At 47.9% G+C, this 13953-nt stretch overlaps 1 protein-coding gene across 1 annotated transcript; it reads left to right on the top strand.

Annotated features, from left to right (window-relative positions):
- Positions 1-5124: 5124 nt before the first annotated feature.
- XBP1 (X-box binding protein 1) lies at positions 5125-12698 on the top strand. Its single transcript, XM_029048698.2, is given in 6 exon segments — positions 5125-5351; positions 7599-7695; positions 8804-8932; positions 11004-11039; positions 11042-11149; positions 11528-12698. Coding segments are annotated over 6 exon segments (1149 nt in total). The 5' UTR covers positions 5125-5139; the 3' UTR covers positions 12095-12698.
- Positions 12699-13953: the final 1255 nt, after the last annotated feature.

Genomic DNA, 13953 nt, shown 5'->3' on the forward strand with positions numbered 1-13953 from the left:
TGGTTACAGATTAAAGCACGGCTAATCTGAGTGTGCCTGAAAAAGAGGCCCCAGTGGCAGCATCTGTTGTTTCTCTCCAGTCGGCTGAGTCAACTGTATTTGAGAGAAGAAAAAGCGGTGTTGGGAAGAGGGAGCGCTGGTGGAAAAGGAGAATGAAGAAGGGCATAAGGAGCCTTTTAAACCCACCTCACAGGTGTATTTTCCCTTCAATTCTCCAATTTATTTGACCCCCATCCCAAGCTATTTCCAATAAATACCAAACATACCTTTCAATGTAAAACTTATTTTCCTGCCCGGAATAAGTTATTTCTATTGCTTTCCTCATTCCGTATGCTAGAAAATTCGGACAGTGTTTTAGATAAGGCCTGCCTTGGTTAAGTGTTTTGCACTATAGGCTTACAGTTTCTAAGAACGTGTCTTCTGGGAAGAGTTTCCACCTTCTGCCACTTTGAAGCTATTTCAGAGGCTAAAAGAAGGGATGGTCTGGGTTTCCGGCTGCAAGTTTTCACTGCCACACATCTGGAGGAACACAAGGTGCCCGCCAGCACACCCTGTGATCTAAGCTAAGAAGCCAGGATCTTTGCCGTGCAGAGATAGGAATCACACCTGCCTCCTTTCCAGCTTGCTGAAGCACCATGTCCCAGATGAAAAGCACCGCATATTCACCAGCAGGTCCTGTCCAGCACAAGTAGTTACGCTGCTCAAGCTAGTCCGCTGGTGAGAGAGAAGGCACCTGCCACAAGTTTCAAGCAGAAACTCCTGACCATCGGCTTTTTGACACTCAATCAACTCTCTCCCTCATTACTTACCATTGCTCCCACTATATCCCAGCTCACACAGTTTATTCCTCTCCAGCCGACTTACTCACTGTGCCTTGTTCTCCTCTCTCCAGCTCCCTACCTCTTGCTCGCACCCTCCTTCCTGCCTTGAACTCCTTCCAATTTCACCTCTGGCAACTCACCCTTCTCCCTGCTTCAAAGCCCTCCTGACATCACATCTCCTCCAGGAGGCCTTCCCTGATTAATCTGGTATCTCCTCATCCCATTCCCCCACCTCATTTGCCATCCCAGCAATTCCTCATTGTCTAAGCATTCATCCCACGGTCTCACTGTAGCACTCAGGTACATTTCTTTCAACTTGGCTGCTTCCCCCTACCTGTAATTGATATGGGAACATTTGATATTCACCCCATCCCCCAACACCACAGCATTCATATACATATCTCTAAACTATTTATTATAAATTATTTACTTAATATCTATCTCATTCATGCATCTTTATTGAGAGCTTACTGTGTGCAGAACACTGTAATAAGTGCTTGGGAAAGTACAATACAACAATAAACACATTCCCTGCCCCCAATGAGCTTATACCTCCATAGACTGTAAGATCATTATGGGCAGGGCATGTTTCTGCTAATTCCATTGTATTGTATCTTCCCAAGCACTAGAACAGTAAAGTGCTCAATAAATACCACTGATTGATTGTAATTGATTTTAGTATTTGTCTTCTCCAATAAATTGTACATTTTGAGGGCAGGGATCAAGTCTACCAATTCTACTGTACTCTTCCCACTGCTCTAGTACAGTGCTCTGCACATAATTAGCACTCAACCATTATATTTATTGAGTTCTACTGCATGCAAAGCACTGAACTAGGCACTTGGGAAAGTACAATACACCACCATGATCCACAAAGAGCTTACTGTCAAGAGGGGAAGACATTCAAATAAATAACAGGAAGGAGAAATGGCAGAGTGTAAGGATATGTACGTTAAGTCCCATGGGGCTGAGGGTGGAGTGAATATCAAGTGCTTAAGCGATACAGGTCAAAGTGCATAGGTGACATAGGGAGAGGGTAGGTAGGGAAAATGAAGGCTCTTGGGGGAGATGTGATTTTAGGAGGGCATTGAAGGTGGGGAGATAGGTGGTCTGTTGGATAAGAAGGGGGAGGGAGCCCCAGGCCAAAAAGAGGAAATGGGCAAGGGATCAGGGCAGGGGCGGGGCTTGATGAGATCAAGATACAAGAGAGTAGGTTGGCGCTAGAGGAGTGGGGTGTGTGGACTGAAATATGATCGAATGATTGATTGATTGGGCTGTAGTATGACATCAGCAAGGCAAGGCAGGAAGGGGAGAGTAGATTGAGTCCCTTAAAGCCAGAAAGTACTATTGGTCCATTAGGGGAAATAAGTGGCCGTGAAATGGCTCTGGCCCCTGCAGAGGCTAATTCTCCCCAAAAGGCCTGGTCAACCCATCCGTCAGCTTTGATCCCCATGTAACTGAGGGGACTAGTAAGCCAGAAGCCCTTAGTACCCAAACTGGGCTCCTCACTCACTCCCTCGAGTCAAAACACATCCCTAAAGTAATTCAATTTATCGAGGAGTATGGTCTTTTGAAAAACAAACAAAAAAAAAACAGGGCTGGGAGTTAAGAGTCTTGGATTCTAATCCCAGGTCCACCACTTGACTAATGTATGACTTTGGATAAATCGGTTAACCTCTTGGCCTCAGTTACCTCATCTGTAAAATGGGGATTAAATACCTGTTCAATTTTCCCCTAGCCTGTAAACTCCAGGAGGGACAGGGATTGTGTTCGATATGATTGTACTGTACCTACTGCGGTGACTAGTACGTTTGACCCATAGTGTATGCTTAACAAATACCACCGTTATTTTTACAACCATAGAATCATAGAGGGTCATATAATAATAGAGAAGCACAGTGGCCTAGTTGAAGGATCACAGGCTTGGGAGTCAATCTGTCTCTCCTGTTAGACCGTAAACTCGTTGAGGGCAGGGAATGTAACTGTTTATGGTTATACTGCACTCTCCCAAGCACTTAGTACAGTGCTCTGTAAGTGCTCAGTAAATACAACTGACTGACTGAATTCTAATCCCCACTCCACCACTTGTATACTGTGTAAACTCGGGCAAGTCACTTAACCTGTCCATGTCTCAGTTTCCTCATCTGTAAAATGGGGATTAAATCTTGCACCCTCCACTTAGACTGCGAGCCCCACGTGGGACAGAGACTGTGTCCAACCTGAATGTCTTACATCTACCCCAGTGTCTAATACAGAGTTTGGCAGAATTTATGCCTACCCCAGCATATAAAACAGCCCTTGGCACATAGCTAGCACTGAACAAGTACCATAATTATTATTATTGTTAATACTAAGCACTTAACAGAAACCATAATAATAACACAGGAAAGCTCGTGGGATTCTTAGAGACTTGGAGGCCTGCTGTGTGACCTTGGGCAAATTAGTTTTCTGTGCCTCGGTTACCTCATCTGTAAAATGGGGATTAGGTCTGTGAGCCCTGTGTGGGATGGGGACTGTGTCCAATCAGATTAATTTATACCTCCCCTGGCGCTCAGACATAGTAAGAGCTTAAAGAAGACCGTGAAAAGAAACAACAAAGAAAAAAACTGTTGGCCCCGCGGCCTTCCTAAAAGGCAAGTTCTGAGGACAAGCGAGGTGGGAGGAAGACAACTTGTTTTGTTGTCTGTCTCCCCCGTTTAGATTGTGAGCCCATTGCTGGGCAGGGATTGTCTCTATCTGTTGCCCAATTGTACATTCCAAGCGCTTAATATGATGATGATGATGGTATTTGTTAAGCGCTTACTATGTGCCAAGCACCGTTCTAAGCATTGGGGGGGATACAAGGTAATCAGGTTGTCCCACTTGAGGCTCACTGTCCTAATCCCCATTTTACAGCTGAGGTAACTGAGGCCAGAGGAGTTAAGTGACTTGCCCAAAGTCACCCAGCAGACAGGTGGTGGAGTCGGGATTAGAATTCACGACCTCTGACTCCCAAGCCACCAAGCTCTTTCCACTGAGCCACGCTGCTTCTCTTACAGAGCTCTAGTAAGCACTCAATAAATACGACTGAATGGAGAAATGAATAGGAGGGGGCTCTGAGAAGAGGCTGTGGGCGACAACTGGGATATTACCTCAGGTGAAGCTTCAACCGTTGGCAGCAGGACCACGGCCCCTCGAAGAATGGCCAAGAGGGTACCCCAGAGGGGGCTTGAAGCCCCCCAAGGGATGGCCTTGAGGGTCCCCAAGAGGTGGGTTTGAACCCCCTCAAGAGTTGGCCTTGGAAGTCCCTGAGAGGCAGCCTTGAGGGTCCCTGAGGAGTGGGCTTGAAGCCCCCCAAGAGTTGGCCTTGAGGGTTTCCGAGAGGTGGGCTTGAAGCCCTCCCAAGAGGTGGCCTTGAGGGTCTCTGAGGGGCAGGCTTGAAGCCTGCAAGAGGTGGTCTTGAGGGTCTCCTAGAGGTGGGCTTGAAGCCCCCCAGGAGGTGGCCTTGAGAGTTTCTGAGGAGCAGGCTTGAAGCCCCCAAGAGTTGACCTTGAGGGTCTCTGAGAGGTGGGCTTGAAGCCCTACCAAGAGGTGGCCTTGAGGGTCTCTGAGAGCTGGGCTTGAAATCCCCCAGGAGATGGCCTTAAGTGTCTCTGAGGGGCAGGCTTGAAGCCCCCCAAGAGTTGGCCTTGAGGGTCTGCGAGAGGTGGGCTTAAAGCCCTCCCAAGAGGTGGCCTTGAGGGTCTCTGAGAGGTGGGCTTGAAGCCCCTCAGGAGGTGGCCTTGAGGGTCTCTGAGGGGCGGGTTTGAAGCCCCCCAAGAGGTGGCCTTGAGGGTCTCTGAGAGGCGGGCTTGAAGGCCCCCAAGAGGTGGCCTTGAGGGTCCCCGTGAGGTGGGCTTGAAGCCCTCCAAGAGGTGACTTCGAAGCCCCCCAAGAGTTGGCCTTGAGGGTCCCCGAGAGGCGGGCTCGAAGCCCCCCACTTGACAGGGAGTCATTTAGACGGTGAGCCCGTCACTGGGCGGGGCTGTCCCCTCTCCGTCTCCGACCTGTCTACCCCAAGCGCTCAGTCCAGCGCCCCGCACCTAATAAGCGCTCAACCAAGCCAACCCAATGAACGACGGACAAGGCGTCGCCCCCGCTCAGGCCTCCCCGCGACGTCAGGCCTCACGGGGGAGGGGGGGGTGCTTGGTCCCGCCCCTCTGCAGCGCGGCGCAGCCAATCGCCGGGCGCCCCGGGCGCGCGTCACGCGCAACTGACCAATGGGAGGCGGCCACGGCGCTCTAGAAAGGTCGGGGCGGCGGCGGCCGGGGAGGAAGGACCGGCCGTGGCAGCGGCCGCCATGGTGGTGGTGTCCGGCCCGCCCTCGGCCGCCCCCAACGTGCTGCTGCTGGCGGCGGGGAAGGCGGCGGCGGCGGCGGCGGCCGGCGGGGTGGTGATGATGGCGGCGGCGGCGGCGGCACCGGAGGCCGGGGGTCCCGGCCCCAGCCCGCCCCAGGCCCGCAAGAGGCAGCGGCTGACGCATCTCAGCCCGGAGGAGAAGGCGCTGCGAAGGTGCGGAGTTGGGGGGGGGAAGGTTTGACCCCCCTCGGGGTCACCGGGGGGGGGGGCGGCCTGCACTCGTTGACCGCTCACTAATCATGTTGGTATTTGTTAAGCGCTGGCTATGTGCAGAGCGCTGGTCTAATAATCATGTTGGGATTTGTTAAGAGCTGACTGTGTGCAGAGCGCTGGTCTAATAATCATGTTGGGATTTGTTAAGCGCTGACTGTGTGCAGAGCGCTGGTCTAATAATCATGTTGGGATTTAAGCGCTGTGTGCAGAGCGCTGGTCTAATAATCATGTTGGGATTTGTTAAGCGCTATGTGCAGAGCGCTGGTCTAAGTGCTGGGGTAGGCCCAAGGGAATCAGGTTGTCCCACGTGGGGCTCCCCGGCTTCATCCCCATTTGACAGATGAGCTAACTGAGGCACAGAGAAGTTAAGCGCTGGGGGAGATAGAGGGTCATCAGGTTGTCCCACGTGAGGCTCCCAGGCTTCATCCCCGTTTTACAGATGAGCTAACTGAGGCACAGAAGTGAAGTGACTTGCCCACAGTGGCAGAGCGGGGATTCGAACCCATGCCCTCTGACTCCCAAGCCCGGGCCCTTTCCACGGAGCCACGTTGCTTCTCGAATAATGTTTCTCGAATTTGTTAAGCGCTTACTGTGTGCAGAGCACCCTTCTAAGCGCTGGGGGAGATCCGGGGTCATCAGGTTGTCCCACGGGAGGCTCACAGTCTTCATCCCCATTTTACAGATGAGGAAACTGAGGCACAGAGAATAATAAGGGTGGTATTTGAGCACTTATGTGCCAAGCACTGTTCTAAGCGCTGGGGTAGGTACAAGGTCATCAGGCTGTCCCACGTGGGACTCAGTCTTCATCCCCATTTTACAGATGAGGGAAGTGAGATACTGAGAAGTGAAGTGACTTGCCCAAGGTCACACAGCAGACAAGTGGCAGCGCTGGGATTAGAACTCATGCCCTCTGACTCCCAAGCCCGGGCTCTTTCCACTGAGCCACGCTGTTTCTCTGAAATAAGGACAGGTACTATGCTTGATCTTACCCAAAAGACCGAGAAACGATTAAGACTGTGAGCCCCACGTGGGCAACTTAATTTGTATCTACCCCAGCAGGTAGAACAGTGTTTGGCATATAGTAACTGCTTAACAAATACCATAATGATTGTTAATTATTTTTATTACTACTGGAGTGGCTAGAAGATGGTGAGGTTGGGCGCCAGGCCCTGACCCCATCGAGGTTCCCAGGCTAAGGGGGAGGACCGGTATTTTTAAATCGCCCCCCTCCAGCCCCATTTTCCAGAGGAGAACCCTGAGGTCCCGAGAAGAAAGGGAAGCAGCATGGCCTATGGCTAAAACCTGGGAGTCAGATGGTCTTGGGTTCTAATCCTAGCTCTGCCACATGTCTGTTGTGTGACCTTAGTCAAGTCACTTAACTTCTCTGGGCCTCAGTTCCCTCATCTCTAAAACGGGCATAGAGATTCAGAACCCCACATGGGTCAATGACTGGGTCCAACCCGATTTGCTTGTATCCACCCCAGCGCTTAGTACAGTACCTGGCTTAACAAATACTGTCGTTATTTTATTTATTATTCAGTAAGCCCGTGCACTACGCGGGGAGCTTGCCACTGGAAGCTCTTAGTACAAGCGCTAAATACAGTGCTCTGCACGCAGTAAGCTCTCAATAAATACAATTGAATGAAATGAGAGGAGCCACCTCTGGCCCGGGCTTTGGAATCGAAGTTTTATGGTTTAGTGGGGTTGTGGCCTCATTAAAATGTTAAAAAAGGGTCTTGCAAAATCCTGGGGCCGTGGAAATGGGGATGAAGCGGGAGAAGGAAAGGGAGCAGAGAAGGGTTTTCGGATTCAAGAGATCTGACAGGGAGGTTGTCCAAACCCGTTGGGTGGTGGGTGGAGACGTGGCTTCCAGAGATTTTTAAATGATGCAATAGTGAGGACTAGGGTAAAGGCGGGTTCGTGGTGAATTTGAGTTAAACGGGCATGGTTGAGGGGTTATTTGGATCCTCACCAACCGAAATCTACTTTATTATTGGGGAAATAATCACAAAATGCACAGGAGGTGCCAGGTCAAATTCTCTCGATTCAATTTTGTATAGGGAAAGGGGGAGTTCATTTCTAGTCACCACCTGCTATATTCTTAAAAGTGGGGGAAAATGTATTTAAGTTTTATGTTGAGATCCCAGTTGACAGCATTGTGTTATACATATTTTTTGCCATTCCCAGGAAATTGAAAAACAGAGTAGCAGCACAGACTGCCAGAGACAGAAAAAAAGCCAGGATGAGCGAACTGGAACAGCAAGTGGTTGACTTGGAAGAAGAGGTAAAAAAAACCAAAACAAAACAACAAAAAAAATAAACTAAGATTGGGGGTTTAAAAAACGAATGTTGCCCTCTGTGACCCACCCTCCCTCAATTCATTTGCATAATGCATCATCAAACCCAGGTACTAAACCTTTGCGGGTCCGGGCCCCCCCCCCCCCCCCAAAAACCATCCTACACACCCCTCTCCCCCCCCAGCCTTCCTCTGAATCATTTCTAGTTTTGAAGCTTTTAAATTGTTCTAAGTGGGGCTTTTCAAGACCAGAAACAAAGTAAACAATGATGAATTGGGGCTTATTTGTAATAGTTTTTGAATGTTCGGTTGGGGACTATTACCCTAAATTGTAAGCTTTGTCTGGATCAAATCAGTCAAGACTTAGTCTCTGATATAATCTTAAACATTGCTCAAAGACACACAGTCTGAATAAGGACAATGCCTATTCTTAGGTGTAATGGTCATTTTTCTTAAATGAAGTTGGAGTATGTAACTACCATTGAATTATTTATGAAATAAATACAGTAACTTTATTTCCATTTTTACTTTTCTGAAAAGACTATATGCCATGCTATGACACACTTGCAGGTTCAAGAACAAGGAAACTTAGAAATAGTCCTGTTCTTTTAGTTTTCTCTCCATTAAAACCACTAGCTGCCTGATGGTTCTCAAGGTTGATGCTTAAACCTGTCAGGTTCTTTACTCTGCTAATCTGGGTATCTGTTCCCTGGCTAGAGATCCACATTGTTAGCAATGCCTGCATTGAAAGGAATTGAATCTTTGTACCCCTAACTCCCATTTGAGCCTTTGCTGGTGATCTGAAGAACAGGCGTCTCACTTGGAGCAGAAATTAGATTGCTCCGACATCATGAGAGAGCTCCAGAGAATCACTTAGGTTTGGTCTTGTAAATTTTGCCACCAAATGGAGAATCTTGAGTTCAAACTAGAAGATCTGGTTTGGTACATAAAACATATTGGTCCAAAGACCCTTAGAGGAAGGGCTCAGAAGGCTCCCAGAGATTTGGTACAAGTCTTCTCCGTGATGGGGGAGGCAGTGGGGGAGCTGAGCAAAACCATATGCCTTGAGTTTGTCTGAACTTGCCGTCTCTTTCAGAATCAGAAACTTTTGATTGAAAATCAGCTTTTGAGAGAGAAAACTCATGATCTTGTGATGGAGAACCAAGAGTTAAGACAACGCTTGGGACTAGATGCCCTAGTTACAGAAGAGGAGGGTGAATCCAAGGTAAACTCAGGCTTGTTATCCGTCGATATAGTAATTCTAAGATTGTCGGGAGGATCTGGGTTCTAATCCCAGTTCCACCTCTTGTTTGCTGTGTGACCTTGGACAAGTCACTTTGCTTCTTTGGGCCTCATGTTGGAAAAGGACTCTGCCAACCTGATTAACTTCTATCTACCCCAGTGCTTAGTACAATGCCTGGCACACCTAGTAAGAGCTTAACAAATACCATTAAAAAAACCCAACAGAAATATTCAACAACAACAAAATCCAAGAAGATACAGTGGCAAAAATTTAAACTTAAAAATTCTCCCAAAGACCTGTGGCTAATAGCTTGGAAAATATTTAAGGACTTCAAGGAAGGTGAAGGAATGCTAGCAAATTAAAACATAGCCAGAATTGGAGCATTCAGTGAGGAGAGGGAGAAATACAAAGATATTTCAAGTCAGTAATATCTGTAGGGCAACTTCATTTGCTGTGCTTTATTCAAAAAATAAAGAGTAAAGAGAACTTTGTAGTATTGCTAAAAAAACTGCTGGGATGGTATGAGATGTTTTGGCCTTGAAAGTGGTTTAGGCAAGCTGAACAGTGGAGAATAATTCTGGTATTTAAGTGCTTACTGTGTGCCAAGTATTGTTCTAAGTTCTGGGAAAGGTACAAAATAATCAGATCAGAGTCCCTACCAGAGAGCCATAGGGCTCTCAATCTAAGGAAAAGGAAAATCAGGTACTAAATCCCTATTTTTACAGATGAGATAAGAAAGGCACAAAGAAGCTTGCCTGTGAGCTTTATGTGGGACAGGGACTGTGTCCAAGCCAATTTGCATGTATCCATCCCAGTGTGAATATGGTGCCTGGTGCATAGTAAGTGCATAACAAATACTGCAGTTATTATTAAGTGACTTACCCAAGGTCGCACAGCAGGCCTGTGGTGGAGCGGGGAATGGAGCTTAGGTCCTCTGACTCTCAGGCCGGACTATGTTCTTTCCACTAGGCCACACTACTCTCCAGTGAACAGTGAGCCATTAATTTGGAAGAAAGTTTAAATGTGACCATCTTATCTAAAGAAGGGAAATGAAGAATGCTGTTAGGGGGAGCCAAAACTTGCTGTTCTTATGTCTGGGATGCCTTTTCAAAGAACAGTCAATCAGTTGTATTTATTGAGCGCTTACTCTGCGCAGAGCATTGTACTAAGCTCTAAGAAGAGTATACTATAACAGGGTTGGTAGACATGTTCCCTGCCCATAATGGAAAATGATGACATTCTCCCAGAGGGGAACGTTGCATTCACCTACTCAAGCAAGGGCTGGAAGAAACTGTTTAACTTATTTAATAAAAAAAAAATCACCGGTTCCACTCTATCCTGAATTGTAACTGATTTCCGACTAAAAAGAGTAATAAATGCAAAGACTGCAAAGGTTTTCAGCTCCAAAATATAAAATGTGATGAGACTGTAAAGGACCCCATTGTTGCCCAGTTGTTGGGGAAGAATCTTTACTACATGCTCACTGCCAAATCACAACTTCAAGGGGAAATGACGCACAGAACTGTTAGGAGTGCTAGCTCATGGGCAAGACTTGTGCACTCCCAGGCACTTAGTACAGTGCTCTTCCACATAGTACACAATAAGCACTCAATACCATTGTGGGTTTTTTGTTTTTTTTAATGGCATTTAAGTGCTTACTGTGTGCTGGGCACTGTACTAAGTACTGTCCATGTCCCACTTGGGGGCTCACAGTCTTAATCCCCGTTTTACAGATGAGGGAAGGGAAGCCCAGAGAATAATAATAATAATATGGTCCTTGTTAAGCGCTTACTTATGTGCCAAGCACTGTTTTAAGGACTGGGGTAGATACAACTCAGGTTGGACACAGTCCCTGTCCCACATAGGGCTCATATACTTAATCCCCATTTTACAGATGAAGCCTTTTAGGCCCAGAGAAGTAAAGTGACTTTTCCAAGGTCACTCAGCAGACATGTGGTGGACCAGAGATTAGAACCCATGACCTGACTGCCAGGCCTAGGCTCCACCCATTAGGCGGCACGGCTTCTGTTGATTCTTGACTTTTTGGTCACAGGTGAATGAAGTCAGGACAGTGGCCGGGTCTGCTGAGTCCGCAGCACTCAGACTACGTGCGCCTCTGCAGCAGGTGCAGGCCCAGTTGTCACTTCTTCTGATCATCTCCCCATGGATTCAGACAGCTTGGACTCTTCAGACTCTGAGGTGCGTACCACACTCCGTGAGCCGGTGGTCGCTCGGTAGCCCAGAGCTGGCCACCAAGAAAGCTGGGTGCAAGAAGTCCAGAGAGGAGAGGCTAGTTGCAGAAATTGTCACCAGTTGGGGACAACTCCGTGTTCTGAGGTCCCCCCCGAGGTGAAGAAGAGAAAGGAGGGAAGGGCAACTGTGAGCTTGTGTTAGTGGATCTAAACTAGGAGAAAGATTGTGCTTGTCTTGAAGGCTCCCCTGCTTGCACACGATATTAAGCTTCCAGTGAGGAGAGACGCCTCCAGCTTCCTTTCTGAAGGGCAGAAAGGTGTGAAAGCTGAACTTGCTTAATCCTTCAGCCCCTCTGATTAGGATTTGGTTTGGTTTCTCTTTCAGTCTGATATATTACTGGGGATTCTGGACAGCCTGGACCCAGAAATGTTCCTCAGATATGGCGATGTGGAGTCCGCCTGTCTGGAGGAACTCGAAGAAGAGGTCTGTGCAGAAGAGCCCAGTTCCTTACCAGCCTCCCCCTCTTCTTCGCTGGGGTCCCCATCAGCCAAGTTGGAGGCCATTAATGAACTGATCCGGTTTGACCACGTGTATACCAAGCCCCTCATCTTGGAGATTCCCTCTGAGGCAGGTGGCCAAGCCAGTGTGGTAGTGAAAATAGAGGAAGCACCCCTCAGCCCCTCGGAAGAGGATAATCCCCTCGAGCAGCCCATCATCTCTGTGAAGGAGGAGCCCTTAGAGGATGACTTCATTCCCGAGCTGGGTATCGCCCAGCTCCTCTCAGCCAGCCCTAGCCTGGAACCATCTCCCTGCCTGCTGGACGCCTGTAGCGACTCCGGATACGAAGGCTCCCCCTCCCCTTTCAGCGACCTGTCCTCTCCCCTTTGCACGGACCGCTCGTGGGAGGACACCTTCGCCAACGAACTCTTTCCCCAGTTGATCAGCGTCTGACCATTCCGGGCATGCTGCTCCTTCCTAGGGCAGAAGCGGATGGAAAGCCTCAAGGGCAAGAGCTGTCTCGGCGCCCTTTTGTTTATAAAGCCAAAATGAATCAGCTCTCCAGGTGTATTTCTCCAGAGAGTATCCGCGTCTCTGTCAGAGCTCACGGTTCACCCAAAGTATTGCTCTGTCTCTAGCAGTCAGTGAGGCTGGTCATTCACGCCCATTCTAAGTGTTGAGAGTCCAAAAGCAGGTTTCAGGCTGCAGCCGGAATAGAAGGGCTGATGTGGCCACTTGGTATGCCAAACCTATCTGGGTAAAATGTTCTAAGGGGGAAAAGTTGGAGTTGGGTCTCGATAGATCAGTCTCCCCTTCACACTTACACCCCTGAGTTTGAGCAAGCAGAGAGAATGTCCGAGAGGGCCACTCTTCCCTCGTGTACAGATGAATAAAGTGCAGATCAAGACTATTTTGTAAAAAAAAGAAAAGAAAGAAAAGTTAGGAATTTTATAAATGCTTGAGGAAATCTTTTTCCATGCTAGCTTGGCTTCTGTGGGGTGCTTTCTCCATTTGATATTTAAAACTACCTGTGCAATTAAAAAAAAAGTGCAATGCAGCTTGTGTGCCCGGTTTTTTGAGTTTCGAGCTCTTGCCTTAACACTTTTGTTTCAATGAAGCATCACTTTGAAGGCTGAAGGTCAGGCATCGTGTTGGAAAGTTTCTAAAGAAAAAGGAACCCACTCTGACTCAAGTAAGTTTGCCACTGTTGGTCACCCAAGAGTGATATTTTGTGAAATAATGTAAGAGATTCCAGGAAAGGAGAAGGGTGAGGTGTTTGCTTATTTAAATGGGGTGTTTGAGTGTGTTGCTCTCTCCCCGCCCATATATCTGATCAAACCCCAGCTTGAGCGATGCTCACAAGCCCCTGATGGGCATTAGAAGCAGCATGGCTTAGTGGCTTAGGTTGTGGGTTCTAATCCCACCTCTGCCGCTTGTCAGCTGTGTGACTTTGGGCAAGTCACTTAACTTCTGTGCCTCAGTTACCTCATCTGTAAAATGGGGATTAAGACTGTGAGCCCCACATAGGACAACCTGATTACCTTGTATCTACCCTAGCACTTAGAACAGTGCTTGGCACATAGTAAGTGCTTGAAGAATGCCATTATTATTATTACTATTACAACAGTAAAGGCTTGATCTGTGGCAGTTGAAGTATAGGCCCAGAATCCATAAAACAGAAATGTTTTGAGTTATCTACTAGGCAATGGGGAAGTAAGATAGAAGGGAGTCACTCGTTAAGGTCTCGTACTTCTCTGTTTAAGCTGCCTCCTTAACTATCACTACTAAGCTAAGAATTTAAAGGCGCTCAAGCTGTAGGGAAGGAGAGAATGACAGCTAAAGCCTAAGCAACAGCTGAGAGCAGTGGCGGGACCAGTAACCTGCTTTCTTTATCCTGTCTCACGTGGGGGGCTACCAGCAATATGTGAGGTTGGAAAAAGGCTGAGCACACCCAACCACACCACTCAACTATGAAAAGGAAGCGTCAATGCTATTGTTTCAGGATTTCAAAATGCCTTTGCCTGGGGAGTAGTCAGGCACTATTATGTTCTTGTTGGGTGACTGTGGTCAGTTATTGGTATTTATTGAGCATATCTTGTGTGCAGAGCACTGTACTAAATGTCCGGGAGGGTACAATATAACAGACACATTCCCTGTTGGTGATTTGCTCACAGTCTAGAGGGGGAGGTGGACATTTACATAAATTAGACATTTTACAGGACCATGGGCCCTCCTTCCTGTAATCCTGATGAGTGGAATAATTTTACTTAACCTTCACATTTACATGCCTGTCACTTGCTCTCTGACTAGCT

The sequence above is a fragment of the Ornithorhynchus anatinus genome, chromosome 21 (assembly GCF_004115215.2).
Source record: "Ornithorhynchus anatinus isolate Pmale09 chromosome 21, mOrnAna1.pri.v4, whole genome shotgun sequence".
Taxonomy (NCBI): Eukaryota; Metazoa; Chordata; class Mammalia; order Monotremata; family Ornithorhynchidae; genus Ornithorhynchus; species Ornithorhynchus anatinus.